The sequence below is a fragment of the Macrotis lagotis genome, chromosome 5, assembly GCF_037893015.1.
Source record: "Macrotis lagotis isolate mMagLag1 chromosome 5, bilby.v1.9.chrom.fasta, whole genome shotgun sequence".
NCBI classification, from domain to species: Eukaryota; Metazoa; Chordata; class Mammalia; order Peramelemorphia; family Peramelidae; genus Macrotis; species Macrotis lagotis.
This window is the reverse complement of record NC_133662.1, coordinates 175,660,712-175,685,897: the sequence shown is the minus strand read 5'-3', so window position 1 is coordinate 175,685,897 and position 25,186 is coordinate 175,660,712. Positions and strand designations below refer to the sequence as shown.

General features: G+C 35.9%; 2 protein-coding genes across 3 annotated transcripts in view; both read left to right on the top strand.

Moving 5' to 3' along the window:
* Positions 1 to 5,435, top strand: part of TAGAP (T cell activation RhoGTPase activating protein) — a 157,896-nt gene extending 152,461 nt beyond the window's left edge. For both annotated transcript variants that reach the window (XM_074187952.1, XM_074187953.1), the window contains 3 exons: positions 675 to 870; positions 1,138 to 1,255; positions 1,782 to 5,435. In XM_074187952.1, coding sequence (XP_074044053.1) covers positions 675 to 870; positions 1,138 to 1,255; positions 1,782 to 3,058 — 1,591 coding nt within the window. In that variant the 3' untranslated portion in view covers positions 3,059 to 5,435. The remainder of the gene's footprint in view (positions 1 to 674; positions 871 to 1,137; positions 1,256 to 1,781) is intronic.
* A 3,671-nt stretch (positions 5,436 to 9,106) lies between these two features.
* RSPH3 (radial spoke head 3) overlaps positions 9,107 to 25,186 on the top strand; it is a 120,950-nt gene continuing 104,870 nt past the window's right edge. Inside the window, exons 1-2 of the mRNA XM_074187950.1 lie at positions 9,107 to 9,270; positions 13,355 to 13,441. Of these exons, the coding sequence (XP_074044051.1) occupies positions 9,263 to 9,270; positions 13,355 to 13,441 (95 nt within the window). The 5' untranslated portion in view covers positions 9,107 to 9,262. The remainder of the gene's footprint in view (positions 9,271 to 13,354; positions 13,442 to 25,186) is intronic.

Here is a 25,186-nt window from a genome sequence, read left to right as displayed (position 1 = left end):
CAAAGTACTTTTCAAACATTGGCCCTTGTCTGTGAGAAAGGGAAACAAGAAATGTCATCCTTTCATTTCACAAACAAAAAGATTGAGCTACAGGCATAATTTATAGTTCTTACTAAATATGGCTACCACATGGATGATCTTCATGAGCACTTCTTGGAAAGTTGTTTTTTTTCTGATCAACGATTTGTTTGCTGACTTTCTTTGGTGGCCACAGATCAAAGAAATGCCCAGGATCATATCCTATGAAAATAAATTTTGTAGTCTCGAGAAGGAAAAGAATCAGCCTCATACATTATGATTTTCAGGTGTAAAACAAGACTACAATGCTTTCTTAAAACAGAGTCATGAAGTTGGAAGGGATTAAGTATAGCACTATAAGATTCAAGGGTGGTGATGTAGGTGTTTTTCATTTTAGAAGTCTTACATATTAGACCTTCAAAGCCCTTTGGTGAATTGGTTTCAGGATATGCTCAACTAGCACATCCCTGAATGGAAGTTTCTCAATGCTAAGTTTTGTCTGTGTCTGTGTCTGTGTCTGTGTATGTGTGTTTTGTTCTTCTAATTATCTTCCTCATTTCAAAAGGAAGGGCAGGGCAAGGTGGATTGCTTGAATATTCTACAGGCTACCATCATCAAGTGAATTTTTCATAAGTCTATTTTACATCTTATTCTAGGGTTGCAAATAAACTACCAAGGGCAAACCTCCTACTGCTCAAACATCTGGTCTGTGTGCTTTCTGATATCAGCAAGAATTCAGATATCAGCAAAATGGACTCAAGCAATCTTGCCATTTGTATTGGACCCAACATGTTGACCCTCAACACTGACCAAAGTCTGTCTTTTGATGACCAGAAGAAGTTGAACAACAAGGTATGTTCTTCCCCATCTTTTAGAACTTCCTTTTTATGATTTTTCCTTTTGCAAAAAAAGAAGAAAATATGGTTCTCTTTGATGAAATCAGTCTCTATAACTGTAATAGTTTTGATAAGAAATTATTTACTAGGTTTTTTGTTTCTCTGTTCATTGCTTTAAATTAATCCATAAGTACTTTACTCAGTTAACAGAAAAATAAAAATAAAAGAAGCTGTTAAATTCCATATAATCTGCTAAATTTACTCATGGTTTTTTTTTTCATAGATTACGACATTGGTAGAATTCCTCATTGATAACAGCTCTGAAATATTTGGAGAGGACAGACCAGGGCACTCACCCAGCATCACTTCTGATGATTCATTGGAGCACACCGACTGTTCAGGTATTTTCTGGACTATGTACTGACTTTCATTAGAGTGTAGTAGCCTCTCCATCTCCAAAGCTATGACCCAGTAATTTTCAATTAGAGTATTACAGTTACAAGATCTAGCCTTCTACCATAAAGAAAAAGTTATTGAATATAGAAATACTAATTAAGGTAGGTCAGGCATTGTCCTAGGTTCTGTGGATGCAAAGAAAGACAAAAACACTATCCCTGTGCTCAAGGAGCTCACAGTTTATTAACCAATAAAGATGAACTTTCCATGGAATGTTGTTTTCTCCCTTTGTTGCATTTCCTGTCTTACGTATTTCTCTTAGTATTTTTCTCTTTCTATAATCTACCTCCCAAAATAGCTGGTCCCAAAAGACAGAAAAAGTCCATTTTTGCAAAAAGTAAATTTCTTGTTAGCCCAAACTTCCAAGAATCCAACAGAGTTGGGATGAAAAGGGTTAGCCACAGGTGTTTTTCTGAAGTAGCCTTTGCAAACCATAAAGAAAGTCTAAATGATATCTAATTTCTCCCCCAGATATATCAACTCTACAAAATGATTCAGCCTATGAGAGTACAGATGCTGATGCAGAAGGTAGCAGTGGGAGTGGCTCTCAGAACAAGATGCTCCCAGACACCAAAGGGCTGGTCAATGACTTAGACAATAAAGAGTATCAACACAAGTCAAGACCTGACTCTGTTGTCTCATATGCCATCTTACTAAAAAACTCACTCAGCCCTCAAGAAAGGAGGTACTCAGAACCCAGTGCTCCATCCTCAAAACACTGCCTTGAAAGCAGGATCAAAAGCCAGAAACTGGCTAAGAGTGAGGACAACTTCACCATCTCCCAGGCAAGCTCCTGTTTGAGGAATCAAGAAGCAAAAGACTCATTTCCAGAGGAATGTTTCCCTGTTCCACAACACAGAAAGCAAAAGACACTGGGTTTTCAAATAAAGGAAGGAACTTTATGCTCAGAATTACCTGTGGGGTCTTTCCCCCAAACCTCCTCCTGTGGTTCCCTGGATAGTTCCTCTGATAGCTCCGTCTTTGCCAACTCACCAGTGGTTTCTCCTTCCAGTCCAAAAAGGAACTTTTTCACTAGGCATCAGTCCTTTACAACAAAGGCTGCTGAAGGAAACAGTAATCCTGCCCGAGAGAGAAAAAAACACTCCATGTCATTCTCTTTTCCTTCTCACAAGAAGGTGCCAAACAAAACTCCAAGTTGGCACTTTCCCAAAGACCAGGGGAAGAAGGATCTCAAAAAGGAGAGACAACTCACTGGCAGAATTGTCCAAAAAAGCTGTGCTGAAGCTATGGTTGATTGCCAACCAGCTCCAGAATGTAGGGATTCAAGGTCACGACTCCTCTCAGCTGAAGATGTCTTCAAACTTGTGGATCAGAAAATCCCTGGAAGGCCACCATCCTATGAGGAGGCAATCCAACATTGCCGCATTTCCAAAATTCCTCCCTATGGGAGCCAGACAGTCCAAAGTATGAAAGACACTATGCTAAATCAGGACTCTAGACTGCCATCTCTTTTACTTTTGAACTATGGTGGGCATTCCAAGAAAACACCTAGTGAAGAATTACTCAACAGAGACAGTGCATCACCTGTGGGTGAAACTTGGCTACAGAGTGGGGATTCCAGTGTATCTGTAGAAAGGAAAGGACAGATACCAACATCTCAGTTTCATGGCTTAAGGGTCTTGTCTGAATCCTTGCTAAAAAACAAACAGGACTCACTCATGGGAAGGTGTAGTCAGCCAGTCTTTGAGGTTGACCAGATCCAATATGCCAAGGAATCTTATGTTTAGGGAGCTGGGTGACACACCACAAGAAGCCCTCAGTGACTTCTGTAAATATATGGGCTCCCTCTCAAAAGAACTGCTTCTAAAAACAACCTTTCATGAAGGTAAAGAATAAGCTCCCTCAGGAAGTCCACATATGGTCCTCCTCAAAAGAATGTTTACCCCTGCAAATTGTCATTCATGTCTGTATGAACCTATGTGCAATATGTAATAAATGTATAAACATAAGGCAGTATACTTTAGAAATAGCTAAATATTGAGTGTTTGTGTTGTATGTGTATATATTATATATATATATATAATATATATATATATTAAGGAGGCACCTTCTTGATTATAATGTTTGAAAAAAGATACTTGCCTCTGTTTTATGCATGCCTTGGAGAAAATGCAAATCTTCACATTTTCCTAACCATTTCACTCAGAGAAAAAAATTCATCTCCCTATCAGATGGTCAATTCAAATAAGCAGTTTTATAATAACATCACCTGGGAAGATGGAAAGGGCAGTTCATGAGTAAGAGGAATTCAGAGTCTGAACTTTCATAAAAAAGACTGAAGAAAAATCATTTTTTAAATCTATGAAATATAGTTAAATGGTTCTCTCTTAACCAGCTCATTAATCTTGGAGAAACTGGTAGAAGTGTATTAATATTGCTGTTGGTTCCCTGTTAGCCCTTTTGAGTTTCTTTTTATTATTATATTGTTTCCAACTGTTGAATGTCAACATTTTGAAATTCTAAAATACTTGTTGAGAATTGTCTGAACTGTCAATGAGATGACACTACAATAAATCACCTTCATTTGAAAGCACCAAGTGCTCACTCATTCTTTAGGGACAAGGTTGTGTTCTTCCCCAAAGCCAATGGAGACACACCAAGCAAAAGGAGAGAAATATTTGCCTCCAATCCTTATACAGTCACTCTGAGGTCAGAACCTTGGAACATGAGAAAAGGAAATAATATGGCAACAATATTTGTATTTGTTTAATGTTTTAAATTTTTCCAAAAGCTTTTGCCTAAATTCCCTCATTATTTTATAATACCTCCATGTTAGCATATTTTATTATGATTATAACTGAATAATAACCTCATATTTATATAGCATTTTAAGTTTTGCAAGCATCGCACATACATTACCTCATTTTAGCTTTATAACAATCCTGTGAAAAACTGCTACAGATGAAAAACTGGAAATCTTAGATGTTAAGCCCTGGATTACCAAGCTAATATCTGAGGTGAGATTTGAACCCCAGTATTCCTGCCTCAAAGTCCAACACTTGATCCATTCAGTCTTAGTACCTCATCATGAATGCAACATATGACCATTTCACAGCTTAAAAATCTTCCATGCCTTGGTAGATTCATGATTTGCTGGGATTAAAACATTTCATCACTTGGAGACCATTCTTCTGCAGATGAACTTGTCTAAATTTGGCTTGACTATGGTTGTTTAATGACAGACACACTGCGTACCACATAGCTCAGACTCAAAACCTCAGTAGATTGGTAACAATAACAACAATGGCATACATTTATATAACACTTTGAGATCTGTTAAGATTCACTTCAAGGCTCATTAATAAGTTTTTATATACCCAAGAGACTTATTTTCACTTCTTTGAACCAGGGTTGTGTTGGAACCAACTCCAACCAGCTCATGAGATCCTTTTGTTAAATTTTCAATGTGAGCATTTACACCTTGGAAACAGCCAACGATAAACAAAGTTAGTCTTCATTTATTATTTTGTTGAGTGTCTAGATTTTAAAAAGTGATGGAGAAAATGTTAATAATGCAGGTTGAACTTAAAAAGTATGTCCTGCATAATATTTCATTTTTGGACAGGACAGTTAAACATTTACCAACAACTCCCTGATGTAGTCATTTTTCTCCTTGTCCATTATGGTATGCTTTCAATCTTTCTTGAATATTTGTTCCTGCTGAAAGAATATCAAGCAGTAAAGACTTAGTCACATACATGATCAATCCAATTTTATAAAGATTCCTAACCACTTGTTGTTTGTCCTTCATTTTCAAAGAAGATGATGCCATGACAAGAACTTACCAAGTGAAAGTTAATGGTAGTTGGATGGTATAATGGATAGAAGTCAGGACCTGGAGTCAGGATGGTTTTGTTCAAATTTGGCTTCAAACACTTAGTAGTTGTATGACTTTGGGCAAGTCATTTAATCCTGTTTGCCTCAGCTTCCTCACCTGCAAAATGAGCTAGAGAAGAAGGTGGAAAACCACTACAGTATCTTTACCAAGAAAACTCCTCAAAAAGGTGTCACAAAGAGTTCAAACATGACTGAAAACAACTCAGTGACAAGAACATGTAAAAGATGCTGTGCCAAGAGTTGGAGCTACAAAGACAAAGCATAGGTATTTATATTCTAGGGGGTGGGGAGGGAAGCAAATACAATATTAAGTTATTTCAAGAAAAAAGTGCTGGTCATTGAAGTCAACAGGAAAAGATTTGTGTACAAGTGGTACCTGAAATATATTTTGCAGGAAGTCAATGATTCTATAAGACATTCTCTAAGAGGTGAAAGAGCATTCCAGGTATGGGATAGGGGATGGGGAAGGGCGGGGGGGGGGGGGGGGGGGGGGGGGGGGGGGGGCACATACAAAAAGCAGGAGCTAAAATGACCTATATAGGAGACAGCTGGTAGGTCAATTTGACTAGGATAGAGAAAAGGGTCTAAGATGTGAAGAACAGAATGTAAGGTTTTGAGGGGCAGCACAGTTTAGTGAATAGAGAGCCATACCAAAAAGTATGTGATTAGTGAGATAGTGGTTTCCTGCAAATAAAAAGCAAAGTTTGGAGGAGAAGTAAAACTAAGGTGGCAGAAGAAGAAAACTCTATTTCCCTGTTAGACAATGTTGGGTTTGAGATGCTTTCTGGTGTCTGAAACTAAGTTATCCAGAAATGATCTGACCAGAGCAGACTGTAGCAGATCTATTATGCTTCTCAATTTAGTTTTATTTCGAGAATCATAACTAAGAAAGGAAAACTGGAGCTTCTGTCTCAGGATTCTAAAGTCTAAATAATTCAAAAATTTAATATATGAATCCATCAGCAAATAAGAAAGTAATAAAGTATCTAGCTTCCAATTCTATTAATTTGTCTTAATTACTGTATCATTTTCATGTCATGAATTATTATGTTGATTTGAGGACCCAGTTTGAGCTATGTCCTTCAAGGACACTTCATGGTTTGCCCTGACATGCTTACTGAGGGTGCCAAATGACTTGAAATGGCTCTGGTTTTTTTTTTGGTTATCTTTGACACTATTGACTGACATTGAACATTAAAACCCCCCAGATTACATCTAGAATACTGTGTTGTGTTAATATGAAAAAAATAGTCATGATCTAGTAATAACCTCCTGGCTACCTTCCTTTGAGATCCTCCCCTCTCCAATTTATCACTCACATAACTGCCAAAATATTCCTCCTGAGTTAGAAATCTAGCTAGAAATAAATAATAATTCATCTGGAGGAACAAAAGAATTTCAAGACAAATAATGAAAAACACAATAGAAAAAACAATAGGAAGAAACAATGATCAGCTCTCTATGAATGGTAATTATTAAAGCTATTAACATAAAAGAGAAGTTGAATTGAACTAATGAGATACACAACATACAGAAGCAAGCAAACATGTATCATGATATTCAATAAAACCAAAGATCCTGGATAGTGAGATAAGGACTCAATATTCAACAAAAATTTCTGGGAATCTGAAAAGCAACATGCAAGAAAGTAGGTAGAGGTCAACATCATATACCAAGATAAGTTCTAAGTGGATATATGGCATTTAAATATACTGATACTTTGTATCATATACCAAGATCAGCTTTAAACGGATATATAACATATGAAGAGATTACTTCAAAAACAAATTTGAAGAGTGAAAAAGAAAATACCTTTGGGAACTAAAGATATGGAAAGAATTCACAACCAACAAGGGATAGAGATCATATAAGTTAAAATGAATAATTTTAGTGATATAAAATTTAAAAGTTTGCCTCCCCAAAAAATGATATTAAAATTAAAAGGAACAAATTAACCCTTTGTATAAGTTTTTCTGATAAAGGTAACAATGATTCAAATGTAAAAGAATGGTCAAAGGATATTGTTCTAGGTTGGTCCTGACTCCAACTAGTACCCTGATAGTTTAGGGTACTAGTTGTAGGTCATTCATTTGTAGGTCATTCAATAGTTAACAAAAGGTGATTTACTTAGCCAAAGTAAAAGAAAAATTCAATAAAGAAAAATAGTGAAGTTGATACAGCTGAGTAAAGCCTCCTTGCCCTAGTCTTCCATTGTGATCAGCTAGGCAAATCTTAATATCCTTATGACAAAATCTTTTGCCTAGTAAATTAGATCTTTTATAATCTGGTTCACACCTACCTTTTGAATCTAATTTCACGCAACATCCCTTTCCCAAACTCTATGAGCTAGCTAAAATTTACTACTAGTGATCCCTCAAACTCAATATCTCATCTCCTGTTCCTGTGATTACAAAGGCCATTCTTCATTCTTGGAATGTATTCCTTCCTCATCTCCACTTCTCAGAATGATTGTTTTCCCTCAAGGAGAAACTCAGGGACTACCATTTCAAATTACTAAACTTAGTTTTTAATTTATTTAAGGCAATGGGGTTAAGTGACTTGCCCAAGATCACACAGCTAGGCAATTATTAAGTGTCTGATTTTGATTTTGATTTGAACTCAGGTCCTCCTGACTCCAGAGCCAGTGCTCTGTCCCTTGCACCCTCTAGCTACCCCAGCTTATTTGTTTAGGTGTTATATTCTCCCAGTAGAATGTAAGCTACTTCAGGGCAGGGTATGTTTTTAGTTTTTGTTTCCCCAGTCCCTAATACAATGACTCACATAGAGAAGTTACTAAAAAATGTTTATTGAACTGAATTGAATAAACTAGGGGGCATCTAAAGAAGAGAAACCAAGATGGTCTCAGTATCATTCCTGGAGAAGATCTATTGAAGAAATTTAAGAAATTTAAGTTGTGTTAACTTTAATTTTTTTCAGCTAAAAATGGAATAACAAAAAAGTTAGATTACCCATAAAGTTTTATTCTCTAGGATCTTACCTAGAAAGAAATCTATAGGAGGATGACATCATTAAAGATTATCAGCCAAGAGCTTAATGAAGAAAAAGTATTTATAGAAATCACACAATGAATCATAAAATTTTGATTGCCAACCAATCAGGTAACACATTAAAATATAAAAGTGTCATTGGTTACTTTATGATTCTCAAACCCATCCGTAAGATCTATCCTAAATCAACAGTGACAAAGATCCAATTACCAGCAGGACTACTGTCTCCTATTCTGACTTGATATTTTATGTACTAATCAGATAAGATACAGACATAGAAAACATTGGGATTTCTCCCTTTCCAAAATGTCATAAATATAACAATTTATTTAGTTTTTTGTAGAGATAACCTGCTTTCTCAGGATGGTTTTTACTCTGATTGATTATAGAACTGGAAAGCCAAACTTGTAGATAGAATTAGAGGGGGGACCAGGCTGCTTTGCTTCTGATTTATAGCTGAAGAGACATAGACTTTGAAGAGGGCAGAGCTCAATATTCAGACATACAAATCCCAATTAGAGGCTGAGAAACCAATTTTTGATCAGAAAAATAGGATAAAAGACATAAACTTTTTACAGTTGGAAGTTAGGGAGAGCTAGAGAGAAAGAAAGAAGGAAAATAATAGCTCACAATAACTGTCTCCAAGTATTTGAAGTTCAGGAAATTGAGTAGAAGAGAAAATTTCCTAACAATAGTTATTCAAAAAAATAGAATGAACTACTTAGAAGACAGTAATTTATTTCCCTCTCAAAGAACATCATTTAGCAAAGTTCAAACAATCTCTTTTCAGGAACATTATAAAGAAGATTTTTGGTCAGGTAACAGTTGGTCTGAATGACCTTTAAGATTCCTTCCAACTATAAGATTCTATGGCTCTGTGATTCTGCAATCTCTGATATCCCTTCCATTCCATCATTCTGATTCTATACACTGTGGGCCACCTGACCTGTAAAAGGAGCCTGGGTTGAAAATGTTAAAAGCGAAAAATCAATGAACAAAGTTAAGTCAGGTAACAATAATGGAAGAGCTTAAGTTATCCATCCATACATAGATTGCTAAAATATACACTTCATTCACTGGAACAAGATGTGGAGGTAAGGTTTTTGGATAAAATCAATAAATCAAAGAATTTTTTCAATATTCAATATTATACCCAATATATGGCACTAGGATTAAGAGACAGAAGAAACAAAGATTTCTTTTAATTCAACAAACATTGAGAGATTTTCAGGTTTGAATTAGACTAAGTCTCTAACTTAATGCTATTTCTAATCCAATGGGAGATAAGGTACATTGACAAAAAAATCTAATTAAAAAATATGAGACTGTAGATGGAAATTTCCAAATGGCTAATATAATCAAAAAATATTTTAAGAGCAACAATGTCTTCCTAGTACTAGTACCTTGAGAACTCAAAAAGAAGGAACACCTCCAACCTGTGAAAGAGGGAGTCCGAGTAGTGACCAGGTATTCATTTTCTGGCTTCTATCACAACAGTAAATTTCATCAGCCTTGGGTAACTATTACAAAATATAGCAAGATATATTATGATGATGATGTTTGTCCTTTGCTCTCAAAGAAGATTGTGTTAGATAAATTAGAAATTAAATATTTTTTTAAATGCTCATAGGAATCACCTTATAAGAAACTTCAAAGTCAGTTATGATGGGTTCTTTAAGCACAACAGAAAGAAAGCTAAGGAGTTAGCAAGGCCATTTGATCTAATTATCCAAAGTTGTATTCAGAAGAGGAAAGCAGAGACTACCTGAATTTTTTTGTCTCTCTTTATTGAGAAAGACACAGTGAATTTTCCCTCTCCAAGGCTGGTTTTGATGCCAGATTTTTAGAAAGGAAATTGATAAACTCATTCACCTGGAGGAGGGAACTGGGATGCTGAGAAGCCAGGGATCCTGGTCAAATGTGGAGCACTTTTGAAGAAGCTAGGAAGGTTTAGCCTAGAGGAGGAAATACTTAGGAGAAACAAGATAGCTGTTCCACACATACTCCAAGATCCACTCGGCCTCCTCAGAGGTCAGCACTAGGAGCAGGAACTGGAAATTACAGAGACAAATCTCAGTTGATGAAAGAAGTTTCTTGACAATGAGATTTCTCCAGAAATGGAACAAATAGTTCTCATTCTAAACAAGCTTACATACTGCCCCAATCTTCAAATGGAGATCATTTCAGAGATTTTGTCAGGGCTATTGCTATTCAGGCTGAACTAATTGTCCTCTTACAATTTTTTGACTGTGAGTCTTTGAGTTATTAGATGAATAAGATTTTTTAAAAACATGACTGTCATTATACTACACTCCATCTCAAGAAAATATAACGATGTCCCTTTTCCTACTGCATCAAATGGGTGAGGTCCAAAAGTAAAGTGACCTTCTTGGGTGAAAGGTTTCTAGGGCATTGTAACAAAAGGTCCAGGAGAGTAAGTAGTGCAGACTAGAGGAGAATGAGTGTACCATAGAGTTGACATCATACACACAAATAATTTAATTCCCAAATACTAAACATATTAAATAGATCTGATATATAATAAATACATTTAGTACTTTAAAAAAAAGTCTTACTTCTCTCATCTAACCCTCCTTTTTATTTTCGAATATCTTTCTATCTTCCCCCATTCTCATAGGGGAAAAAATGATGCCTTTTCTTTACAAGACTAATTCTGCCACTTATTTCTTAATCATTTTCTCATTGTCCTTCTCTAAGATGTAATTCTCTAAATATTCCATCTCCCCAACATCTCCAAGATCTTTCCCTCCCCAATGACTTCTAATTCCCTATCCTGTTTCTAACCATTTCATGGCAAATGCTAATTATTATTATTATTATTATTATTATTAAAGCATCTCTATCTCTAGAGTCTCATCACATGCCCAGTCCTCAACCCCTCTCAAATACAACTTCTGACCCTTCTACTCAAATATAGCTGCATTTTTAAAGCTCACAACAACTTTCTAATTGTCAGATAAGGGATTTTTTTTTCTTAGCCTTTATCACCTTTCTTTTTTTTTTAGGTTTTTTTTTTTGCAAGGCAATGGGGTTAAGTGACTTGCCCAAGGCCACACAGCTAGGTAATTATTAAGTGTCTGAGGCCGGATTTGAACTCAGGTACTCCTGACTCCTGGACCGGTACTCTATCCACTGCACCACCTAGCCACCCCCCTTATCACCTTTCTTCATCACCTCATAATCATAATGTTAACCTCTCTCATTTTTCAAATTGCAGTGACTTTTATGACACCTCCATATCTCCATGTTCCTCTTAACTTTAATTTTTTTCTCCTCCACTGTACCTTATACTCCCTTCCTCTACATATGAAATGTTTATCAAGGTTCTATTTATAGATTTCTGCTCTTCTCACCCTGCTCTGTTTTCCCTTGGACAACTCATATCCTCATGGATCACAAATACCTTCGTGCAGACTGAAAGAATAAATGAAAGACCACTTTTTAAGTGTTTACTATGTGAAAATCAATGGCCAGGAGATGGTGATAAACATGTAAAAACAATACAGTTCCTGTCCTTATGGAACTTTCACTCTGATGCAGGATGCAACACATTAGAAGGCAGGGTTATTTTGATTTGAAAAGTTACAGGAATAATAAGTAGAGCCATAAGAGGTAGATTAACATATCCCATCATGTAGTAATGACAGTATTGATTTGATTATGATTCTAGAACTCAGAGAAGGGAGAAGAGGAAGATACTTACCAGAGCCTATGGGCAGGAATCCTAGAGGTGGAAGGATTAATTCCTCTAGTTTTTGGCCTTGGCAATAAGAAAACTAACTGGTCATAAATCTCCAGCCCTGTTCTTTCTTCCTAAACATTGCTTCAAATTTCTTGTAGACAAATCCACTTGGATGTCCTATCATGTTACCTCATACTTAAATATATCTTAAACCTCATTCATTATCTTCTCTCCCCAAATTTATTCCTCCTCCTGACATTTTTTTATTTCTATTAATTACATTCTCCTTGTCACCCAGGCTCAGAATATCAAATTCATCCTTGACTCTTCCTTTATTCAATTGGCCAGAGGGATCTATTCATTTTTTTTCTCTAGTCTCTCAACTACTACTGAAATTATCTTAATTCAAGCCCTAATTTTTCTCATACCAGGACATACATCCCCTCTTAATCTATACTACACACCATTATCAGAACCATATTTTATGTTATATTCTGTTGGTACCTTGGGGGATATACATGATTAGTAAGCATGCCCTAAATGAAGAACCAGCAAAAGAAACTGAGAAGGATTAGTTAGACAGGTAGAAGAACCAGGAGAGACCCAAGTCACAAAAATCTAAGAAGAAAGTATCCAGGAGGAGAAGGTTTTCAAAATTTTCAAATACTATAAATGGTATAGAAGAATGAGGATTGAGAAAAGGCCACTAGGTTTGTCAATCAAGATATGACTGATAACTTTTGGAGAGGGCACTCTCAGATAAATAATAAGTCAGAAGTCAGATTGCAGAGTTTAGAAGAGATAGAAGTACAGGTGTTGGATGTAGATGTCTTTCCCAAGGAGTTTAGCCATAAAGAAGAGGAAATATAAAGGACAACAGCTATTAGAAATGGTAGAATCAAGTGAAGGTGTGAGTTTTGCTTTGTTTTGTAAGTATGAGAGAAAAATGAGTATGATTATAAGTAGCAGTGGATTGAGGGAGATTGAAAATGAAAAAGTGATCATAATTTAAAGAGGGTAATATTCTAATGAAGCCAGGAAAAATTAAGATTAAGAATACAAATAGGACTAGTTTTGGCAGAGAAGGGCCACCTCTCTAACCAAATCAGGAGAGAAGGAGATAATAGAGGAACATATCTGACTAATGTAAAATGAAGAAAAGGAAAGAAAGGTAACTCTTAGCAAATACCCTTGACTTTTTAGTGATGAAAGTGAAAGACTAAGAAAGTGGGGAAAGGGGTTTTATAGGAAGTTTGAGAAGAGTCAAGGTTTGGAACAGCTTCTGTAGGGAGTGGGAGAGTGAATTAATTAGTGAGGAATGGTGCAACAGTACATCACTTATCTTCTCACAACCCCTCCAATGTTAATTGTTCCCATTTTTGGTTACACTTGTAATTTTGCTAGGTACAAGATGAAATCTGAGAGTCGTTTGAATTTACATGTATTTATTATTTAATGTCTTTTATATTGATTAGAATCACAAGACTTATGCTTGAAAAGGAACATCTATCCCAACTACTACCCTGCTTCTATAAGTTTATAGATTTTGATCTTTGGGAAAGGTAAGTGATTCTCAGTTATATATCATAATCTGAAAAATGCTAGAAATGAAGAAATTGGTCTTTAGAACAATGAATAGCTTGAGATCATTAAAAACAATGTATTGAAAAAATTTTTTCTAACATGAACAGTTTCCTCCTCTTGAAAACAACCCCACTTGAAAAGGGATAAGGTATAAAGTTGATGTGATTCATCACTCTTGAAAGATGTATTTCTAATGAGACAGAAACCCAGAGGGTACTTAATGACTATTAGGCAATGCTGCTTATCAATCAAGCAAAGAATCAATCAATCAACCTCTGACTGATTGCACTTTGATTGATGGTATTTAAAAAATAATAAAAACATAAAAAGAAGGAGAAAGATAGACATTAGTTGATAATTAGCATCAGGTGAAGAGGAACAAAAACCAATTATAGAAGAGGGAAAGAACAGAGGGTTGTGATCACTGAGCAAATCCCATTCAATAGATTTGACCCAGAGAGGGAATAAGATACATTCCCATTTGGGTTTAAAAATCTATCCTACTCTACAGGGAAGTAGGATATAGGGGAAAAAGGAAGAAAAAGGAAGAAGGGACTGATAAAAGGGAAGGTGAAAGTACAAGTGAGAGTAAATTGAAAGTTAAAATTTAAAAGAAAAGTTAAAGGGAAAGGAAGCAAAAGGGAATAAGAGGAAAGGAAAGAGAAAAGTATAAATGGGGGAAGATAACATGAAGGAAAACAAAATAATTAATAATCTTAACTGTAAATGTAAATGGGATGAACTCTCTCATTAAATGGGAGCACACAGGAGAATTATTTAAAAACCAGAACCCTACAATATGTTGTTTATAAGAAACACATTTGAAGCAGAGATGTCCACAAGGTAAAGATAAAAGGCTTGAGCAAAATACATTATGCTTCAGCTAAAGTAAAAAAAAAAATCAGGAGTAGTGATCTTGATCTCCGAAAAAACAAAAGCAAAAATAGAAATCATAAAAGGGATAAGGAAGGAAACGACATCTTCTTAAAAGGCACCATAGGCAATGAAATTATATCATTATTAAATATATATGCACCTAGTGGTATAACATCCAAATTCTTGAGGAGAAGCTGAATGAATTACAAGGAGACAAAGACAGCAAAGCTACAATAATAGGGATCTCAATCTCCCCCCCCTTTCAGAATTAGATAAATCTAATCACAAAATAAACAAGAAAGAAGTTAAGAAGGTGAATGAAATCTTAGAAAACTTAGAAATGATAGCCCTTTGAAGAAAACTGAATGGGGATAAAAAAGAGTATACCTTCTTCTCTGCAGTAGATGACACCCATACCAAAAGGGAGATTGTACTAGGGCATAAAAATCTTATAATCAAATGCAGAAAGGCAGAAATAATAATGCATACCTTTCAGATCATGATGCAATAAAAATGTAATAAAGGGTCATGGAAAGATAAACCAAAAATTAATTGGAAACTAAATAACAATTTTAAAGAATGAGTGTATCAAATAATAAATCATAGGAATAATCAATCATTTCAGCCAAGAAAATGACAAAAATGAGACATCATACCAAAATTTATGGGATGCTGCCAAAGCAATTTTTAGGGGAATTTTTATATCTCTACATGCTTATATGAATAAAATAGAAAAAGAGGAGATCAATGAATTGTATATTCAATTTTAAAAGCTAGAAAAAGGACAAATTAAATATCCTCAATTAATTCTGAAAATCAAGGGAGAGATTAATAAAATTGAAAGCAAGAAAACTATTGACCCAATAATAAAACTAAGAGTTGATTTTATGAAAAAACATAGATAAATAAAATAGATAAGCCTTTGGCTAATCTGATTTAAAAACAGAAAGAAAAAACAATTTTAACAGTATCAAAAATGATAAAGGTGAACTCACCACCAATGAAGAAGAAATTAAAGAGATAATTTGGAGCTATTTTTCCCAACTGTATGCCAATAAATTAGATAACCCAGGTGAAATGGAGGAATATTTAGAAAATGCAAACTTCTCTGATTAAAAGAGGAAATAAAATACTTAAATAAACTCATTTCAGAAAAAAGAAATTGAAGCCATCAATAAACTCCCTAAGAAAAAGTCTTCAGATGGATTTACAAGTGAATTCAACCAAATTCTACCAAACATTTAAAGAACAATTAATTCCAATTTTACATAAACTATTTTAAAAATAGGAGGAGTTCTGCCAAATTTCTTATATGACAGCAATATGGTACTGATATCTACATCAGGAAGAACCAAAACAGACAAGGAAAATTATAGTTCTATCTCCCTAATAGAAATTGATGCAAAACTCTTTTTTTACATTTTTGCAAGGCAAATGGGGTTAAGTGGCTTTGCCCAAGGCCACACAGCTAGGTAATTATTAAGTGTCTGAGACCGGATTTGAACTCAGGTACTCCTGACTCCAGGGCTGGTGCTTTATCCACTGTGCCACCTAGCCGCCCCAATGCAAAACTCTTAAATAAAATTTTAGCAAAGAGATTACAGCAAGTTATTACTAGGATAATACACCATGATCATGTAAGAATTATACCAGGTAGGCAGGGATGGTTCAACAGTAGGAAAACATTCAACATAATTGAACATATAAATAGCAAAACCAACAGAAATAATGATTATCTCAATAGATGCTGAAAAAGCCTTTGATAAAATATACAATAAATCCTATTAAAAAAACACTAGAGAGTAAAGGTATAAATGGAGTTTTACTTAAAATAATAAGCAGTATCTATCTAAAACCATTGACAAATATTATTATATGTAATGAGAATAAATAGGAGCATTTCCAATAAGATCAAGGGTAAAACAAGAATGGCAAAGAATGGCAAAAAAAAAAAAACAACGAATGGCAAACAAGAATGGTAAAACAAGAATTGTCAAAGAGGAAGCAAAACTTTCACTCTTTGCAGATGGTACAATGGTATACTTAAAAGAACCAGAGAAAATTATCTAAAAACACTACTTGAAACAATTAACAAATTTAGCAAAGTAGCAGGATATACAATAAACCCACATAAATCAACAGCATTTCTATATATGAACAACAAAGCACAACAGCAAGAGCTAGGAAGAGAAAATCCATTTTAAGGGACTGCAGAAATCATTAAATATTTGGGAATCTACCTCCCAAGATAAACTCAGAAACTATATGAATTCAATTACAGAGCACTTTTCACACAAATAAAATTAGATCTAAACAACTGGAAAAACATCATTTTCTCATGGTTATTTAGAGCTGATATAATAAAAAATGACAACTCTATTGAAGTTAAATTACTTATTCAGTGCTGTACCAAATAACTAATTTACCAAGCTAGAAAAAATAGTAACAAAATTCATATGGAGCAACAAAAGGTCAAGAATATTAAGGGAACTGATTTTAAAAAAAAGTAAAAGGAAGGTGACCTTGTTCTAACAGATCTAAAACTATACTATAAAGTGACAGTTACCAAAACTTCCTGGTTCTGGTTAAGAAATAGAGTAATGAATCAATGAATTACGATAGGTTCAAAAGAAACAGTAGCAAATGACTATAGTAATTCACTGTCTGACAAACCCCCAAAACATTTCTTGGATAAGAATTCACCATTTGACAAAAATTGTTAGGAAAACTGGAAAATGGTATCGCAAAAACTAAACATAGACCCATTTCTCACACCCTATATCAAAATAAGGTCAAAATGGGTACAAGGATTTAGGCATAAAGGGCAATACTGTAGATCAATTAATAGATGAAGAAATACTATATCTGTCAGATCTATGGAAAGGGAAGAAATATATGACCAAACAAGAATTAGAGTTCATTATAAATTACAAAAATGGATGGTTTTGACTATTAAATTTAAAAGGTTTTGTAATGATAATATCAATGCAGCCAAGATAAGAAGGAAAATAGAAATGTGGGAAACAATTGTCACAGCTAGGGGTTCTGTTAAAAGTCTCATTTATAAAATATAGAGAGAATTGAATCAATTTTATAAAGTTACAAGTTAATCCCAATTGATAAATGATAAAAGGATATGAATGGGCAGCTTTCAAATGAAGAAATTAAAACTATATATAAAATCATATAAAAAAATGCTCCAAATCATTACTGATTAGAGAAATGCAAATTGAAACAATGATGAGGGACCACTTCACACCTATAAGATTGGCTAAGATGACAAAAAGGGAAAATGATCAATGTTGGAGAGGTTGTATTATTGGTGGAGTTTTGTGAACTGATCCAATCATTCTGGAGAACAATATGGAACTATATGCCAAAAGAGCAATAAAATTGCAATAGCAATAGCAACACTAAGCCTAAATCCAGAAGAAATCATAAAAAATGGGAAAAGTTCCACATGTTCAAAAACATTCATAGCAGTTCTTTTTGTAATGGCAAAGAATTGGAAAGTGAGGGAATGCCCATCAACTGGGAAATAGCTAAACAAGTTATGGTATATGAATATTATGGAGTACTATTCTATAAGAAACCATGAATGGTAGGAATCTAGAGAAGCATGGAACAAATTATAAGAACTGATACTGAACAAAAGGAGCAGAACCAAGAGAACAATGTACACATTAACAACAACATTGTGCAATGATCAACCTTGATGGAAGAAGCTCCTCTCAGCAGTTCAGAGGACAACTGTATTAGACCAGCTATGGACAATGCTATCCCCATCCAGAGGAAGAAAAACAAAACAAAATAAAACAAATTAGATTCAAGAGCCCACTCCAGACTGTCAGTGCTGTTTCCATCTCAGGAAACAATTCCTGCAAAGGTCTACCATCCCTACCAATTGCCAACCAACTGCCACCCATAGGGCAGGCAAGACAGCCTAGCCCAAGAAGCAAAGTATCTCGAAAGAGAGACAGAAGGCAGCATGGGGCCAGGCAACCAACCAGTCTCCCCTGAAGAGGCACTCCAGGACTCTGAATCCAAGAACTTTGGGAATAGCAATGATTCCAGTACAAGACACTCATCCATCATCCTGAGAAGCTGTTTCTCATCCAAAAATTTTGAAGAGGACCAATGTCATCACAGGGTGATGTCTTGACTTACATATTGTATAGGATTTAAGTGATGCAGAGTTGCACAAAGTTATCAGCCTCACTCTGTCTTCTGCAGTCATTGAATTCTAATGGTAAGACAAGAGTCAAGATGACTGCCAATGGTCCAGAATGTAATGGATGACCTTGGCATCTTCAGGGTATGGTTGACCAAGTTTTAAATGCCCTATAGTATCTGCTTCAGTTGCCCTCATGGCTGTTGGAATAGATTATTCTTATCCACTCATTCTGCCAAGTGTGGGGGGGGGCAAGAGGGAGTCTTCAGATATATAAGGGAGATATTCCCCCTCACTCACTGACAGATTTGAGGTCTGTTGGTTACTCTCAGCCTGGTGGCTGCTGCATGTGCTTCAGTTTCTTGGAGCTACAATGAGAGTTGAGTGTCAGGTAGACACCAAGAGCAGTCTTCCCATCAGGGGTCCTGTCCTCCTTGAATCTCTATGGAGTTGCAGTCTGGCAATTGTTCCTTCAGGTGAATTAGTCACAGCTACTCAGGACTCAGAAAAGAAAGTTTTTATCATTAAAGTCCTTGGTGCAGTCAAATTGTGCAGCACTAGAAATTGATAGGATTTTATCATCAGAAATGACATTAAAGAAGAGGCATAAATAATTTACTTTGTTGTTGAACCCAAAGGATCATAGAACTTTTCCATCTGATTTACATTTATTGTCTCCCTATTAGGATATGAGCTCCTCAAGGCCAGAATTGTCTTAGATTTCTATTGGTATTCTCAGATCTTTAACTTTGCATCTAGTAAGAGGTTAATAACACTTGGAAATATCTTTTCCATCTACTTTATTTTTTCTAGGATAAGAACTTAGAATGGTCTTTTCACAGAACTATGAATAATACTGACTAGGTTTTTCAATATTTAGGGACTCAATAGTCTTCATAAAACAGCCTTTTGTAAATAGAAGCATTTGGAGATGGGTTTTTTTTAGGTTTTTGCAAGGCAAATGGGGTTAAGTGGCTTGCTCCAGGGCCAGTGGTCTATCCACTGTGCCACCTAACCCCTCAGAGATTCTTCCTACTAGCAAGAAATCCTGACTTTGTTTTGAATTTTGAGCAAAATGTCCTCCATAACACTGGCACTCTAAAAATATGTGCCATCCTGTTTTATACCATCATTTGAAGACAATGCTAATACTTAGTGAACATTTGAACAAAATTATCTCTGGAATCAAATATACCATGGAATCTCTCATAATTTTAATGGAGACATGAGAGATGCATTGTCTAGGGGCAGTTTTCAAGACTTATTTTGTCCAGTAAGGGCAAATATATACCTTTTTAAAGTTAATAAATAGTAAAACTATAACAGAATCCTCTCTTCTTATGTCATGAGCTCCCTCCTGACCTGCAAGGAACATTCTCACTTCTTGTGATCAGCAAAAAACTTTTTTTCCCATAGGCATATTCTCTTAATAGTTCTAAGATTATTAATTATGTAATATTATAATCTAGAAAAATCAAACTGCAAGTAACCAAAAGGTTAATAATAATCATAACAATAGCGTGCACTCAGTTGCTTTAAGGTTTACAAAGTGCTTCACAAATATTATTTCTTTTTTATTCTCACAACTACTTTGGAAGACAAGTCATATTGTCTCATTTTTACAGATGAGGAAATTGAGGCAGAAAGAAATCACACAGCTAGTAACTGCATGAGGCACATTCTGAACTTGGGTCTTTCTGAATTAAGAGTCAGATCTCTATCTAATGTGTGACCCTAAGTACTACTACAAAGAAGAAAGGTGAATATAAGAACTAGACATATTATTTGTGTATGAGATGACCATGATGTGAGAAGTGGCAAAGACACATATAACCAAAATAGAGTTGGGTTAGTAAAAGCTAGGAATGACAACTGGTTAGCCTAAGTGTTGAACTGATAACCTCCAAAATGACCAAAAAATGGAAGGAAAGTATCCGGGTCCCTGAGTAAATGCAATTTTGATGGATTTATGCAAAAAATTGCCCAATGTGAAAAAGCATTTAATAGGCTCTCTTCTAAACCCTGAAGATGTACTTTCTATTTGAGATGAACATCAACACTGACAATTATATGGTGGAGGGGTATCCACTGAGATCACACCTTCATTGAATCAAATAAAAGTCAAATATGAAAAGGGAGAACTCATTCACCTACATTCAAGAGAGTTTGAATGAGGAGGGGTATCTTATTCTTTCTATCCATTTTTTTCTGCTTTCAAACATATCGAGATCTTACCTACTCTTTAAAAACTTACTTGACCTCATCAGACCCTCCAAGATTTGCTCTATTTCATCCTTTTCATGGCCAGATAGCTAGAAAAAAATCTCCCTATACTTACTGCTTCCATTTTCGCACCTCCCATTCATTTCTCAACCCATTTCGAATCTAGTTTCTGACCTCCTCAAATGAAACTTCTTCTGAGGTTACTAATGATCTTTAATTACCAAATCCAAATGTCTTTTCTCAAACTTCATTCCTCTTGCTTCCTCCATTTAACACTATTGTAGACCTGCTACCTGCATATATTTCCTTTTCTCTGGATTTTTGTAATACTGCTCTCTTGGTCCTCCTCTTACTAATCTGACCACTATTTCTCTGCTTCCTTTATTAGATCATCCTCCATTTCCCACCTGCCATATGGGGGTACTGTATCTTGGGCTCTAATGTTCCCATTAATTTCCATTGTTTCAACCATCATCTCTGTTCAGATGATTCCCAGATCTATATATCCAATCCTAGTCAAACTCACATCACCCACTTGCCTTTTAGACAACTCCAGCTTGATACTTTGTTGGCACCTCAAACTCAACATATTCAGAGCAAAACTCATTATCTTTCATCCCTAAAAACATCCACTCTTCCTAACTTACTTTTTTGTGGTTATTTTTTTTGAAAGATTTTATTTATTTTGAATTTTACAATTTTCCCCCCTATCTTGCTTCCCTCCCCCCACCCCCCACTGAAGGCAGTATGTTCCCATGGTATACACTGATCTAAATTGAATGTGTTAAGAGAAATCATATCCTTAAGAAAAAAATTAATTAAATAAAAGAGATAGCAAGATTATATAATAACAGTTTTTGTTTTTAAATTAAAGGTAACAGTCTTCGGTCTTTGTTCAAACTCCACAATTCTTTCTCTGGATACAGATGGTATTCTCCATCGCAGATACTCCAAAATTGTGCCTGATTGTTGCATTGATGGAATGAGCAAGTCCACTAAGGTTGCTCATCACCCCCATCTTGCTGCCTAACTTACTTTTTCCTGGGGCATTCTATCCTCCAAGTCACCCAGATTTGTAACCTCTAAGTAATCCTCAATGCTTCCCTCTCCCTCACATTTTATATCCAAGCAATTGCTAGGTTCTATTGATTCTCCTTCCAGGATACTTTTTCTGACTTTTAGCCTTTCTTTGTCTTTTCCTCCATCTGCCCTTCCTTCCTCCTTGGTGTCTGTTCCTACTAGAAATGACAGGGCTATTCACAGGACATTCTGAATAGTACAGAGGTTTTGACCAACTCTGTTGGTCAAACAGGGTCAATTTTTCCCTCTCATGATAACCTCATGCATCCCAGCTCCCAGGAGTTCTCTATATTGATGACAAACCTGGTGAAAACACCTGATTAGTTTAGCTCACTGCAGTTCAGAACTCCTTAATCCGAGAGATCTGCCAGCTGAAGCTTACCTGGTAAAGGGGATGATGGGTGTCAGCCACCATACCAGGTGAATGGCTAATTAATTTTAAGAATGATGAAATGAGGCAGACACACTGTCAATATTTGAATCTATCATGTCTCAACATGGATTTTTATACATGAAGAAACTGATGCCTTGAGAAATGAAGCAACGTGCCCAAGGGTCACATAGGTGATATATAACATATGTATGAGCCAGGACATACCTGATATTTTTGTGGGAAGTGTTTAACACAACAACTGTAGATTTAGAATGCAGAAGGTCATTTCCCTTCTGTCCCCTTCCCCTCTCCATTCCTCTCTTTTATAAATTGCAATATGATCTAATGGAAAGAGCACAAGGCCAAGCAAGAAGGATTGGGAAAAGAGCCAAAGTTCCACAACTAATGATCCATGACCTTTAGAGAAAGTCACCCATGCTTTTTCTTGCTTCTGCTTTCCTTATAAGATGGAAATAATGCTGATCCTTAACTGCCTCATTGGATTGCTATGAAGGAAAATGAAAATAAACAGGTGAGCATTAAAGATATGATGGTTATGCATAAAGAGGCCTTTCTCCATAATCAAACCAACTTGAAAATTAGCAGATGTGGCCTACTCTGAGAACTGAGCTTCCAACACAAGATAATAAGATGAAAGCTAGAGCAAAAGGAAATACTCATTAGGAGTAGGGAAAGCTACATATATGGCTAAGGAGGAAACTTCACCCTTTTTACTCAAATAATTATCAGGGTCAAAGAATATAATAGATCATAAGAATCTGAGGGTCAGAAGAGATCTCAGACACCATATATAGTCCTAACCAACCTAACCAGGAATATCCATTATAACATCCCTAACAAATGTTCATTTATATTTCTTAAATAATATATAATATAAAATAATTTAAGAGTTTAAAAATTAAAAGCAATTAAAGGTGTTTATTTAGTTTAATATAATTTCATATTAAACAATTTAAGTAGTCTATCTTAACCAATTTATATATTAGTAGGTTTTTTCTTCCTTAGCTTTCATCTTGAGTTATGTCAATGGACCTGTGATCATACTTATGCAGATACTTCTTTCAGCAGTACAAATTACAATATAGTCATACCATCCCATCCATTGTTATCTTTGTCCATATTCTCCATAAATCCCCACAAAGAAGGGGTTCTTAATCTAGGGTCTATGAATTTGTTTGCTAACCTTATAAAATATTTTCATAATAATATTTCAAGGGGCAGCTAGGTGGCGCAGTGGATAGAGCACCAGCCCTGGAGTCAGGAGTACCTGAGTTCAAATCCAGCCTCAGACACTTGATAATTACCTAGCTGTGTGGCCTTGGGCAAGCCACTTAACCCCATTTGCCTGCAAAAACCTAAAAAAAACCATAATAATATTTCAATACAATTTGTTTTCTTGATAATGCTACATATGTTATGCTACATATTTTAAAAAAATATTCTGAGAACTCCATAGGCTTCACCAGTCTGCCAAAGGGTTCATAAAATAGAAGAATGTTAAGAATCTCTGCAACTTAGGATATATTCAATTCACTGGACACCTTTCCCTAAGTCTTTTAACTCCATTTAGGTGTCAGTGAAGCTTTCAACCTGTTCTTCTCTTGATGGAACATCATAATCTATGAAGAATCAAAGCTACATATAATACAAAGGAAAATGGAGAGATATGATGGATGAGCATCAGTAGGCTATAGGACATTTCTGACAATGAATGGCATGTAAAAAGTGGCATTAAGAGTTATCATCAAGGAAATATATATAAATGGAAGAAGAGATAAAGTGGACATACAGCAAAACCAAGGAAACAGAACTCACAAACATGGAATAAACAGGACAAGAAAGTGTATAATCAAGAGGGCAACCATATGGAACCCACCATCAGTACTGTAGGAGTTAAAAAAAAGGAATAAGTAGGTAAGAAAAGCTTCTGGAACAAAATAAGCTGTAGTTCACAAAGTAATGAGAATTCACTTAAGAAAGGGTTAGGCGGGGGGCAGCTAGATGGCACAGTGGATAGATCACCAGCCCTGGAGTCAGGAGGAACTGAGATCAAATCTAGCCTCAGACACTTAATAATCGCCTAGCTGTAATTTTGGACAAGTTACCTAACCCCATTGCCTTAAATAAATAATTTTAAAAGGGGTTAGGCACAGGCATAAGAATATGATGTGGAAGAGAAGCATGAAACATAAGCTTGACTGAAACAAAGTCATATTCTGGGGAATCTTAAAATGATATCTTGGGACCAGATACCAAAATAAATCCAGTGCAGCAATAGGTTAAAAATAAATGATGGGGGCGGGGGGCAGAGCCAAGATGGCAGCATGAAGGCAGCATTTCCTGGAAACTCCTTCCCCAAAAAACTCCAAAAGCCAACAAATTATGACTCTAGCCAAAATTTAGAGGGTGCAGAACCAACAGAAAGACTGAGTGATACATCTTCCCAGTCCAAGATAACTTAGAAGATCCATGGAAAAGGTGTGTTTTTACGAGGACCAGGGGTTGGAAAAAGGCCCTGGCCACAGCACAGTCCAGCCCAGTCCAGCCCAGCCCAGCCCAGCCCAGCCCAGCCCAGCCCAGCCCAGGGATGACTGGGAATAGCTTGAAGGGGTGGTGAGAGAACTCTGCTGTACCAGAATGAGTGTGGAGTGGGGAGCACTAGCTGCAGAACCTGCAGCAGGAATGGGGAAACCAGCCTGTACCTCCAGAGCACAGGCCACAGATGGTAAGGGGGTTGGGGGAGACTGCAGAAATCTCTCTGCTCTCCTTGTGGCAGGACTCTGCTGTTTACCCACACTAAGATCCAGGTTGCAGTTTGGGCTTCCACACTAAGATAGCAGGGACCCTCCTCACAAGCTCCAGGGCAGAGGGGAGCTCCTGTGGCCATCTACATATCAAAGCACAGGCAAGAGAGCATAAGATCTTGGAGGAATAAAGGTCCCAGTGGGGTGTCCAAAAAAAACCCCAAAGCCTTGGAAG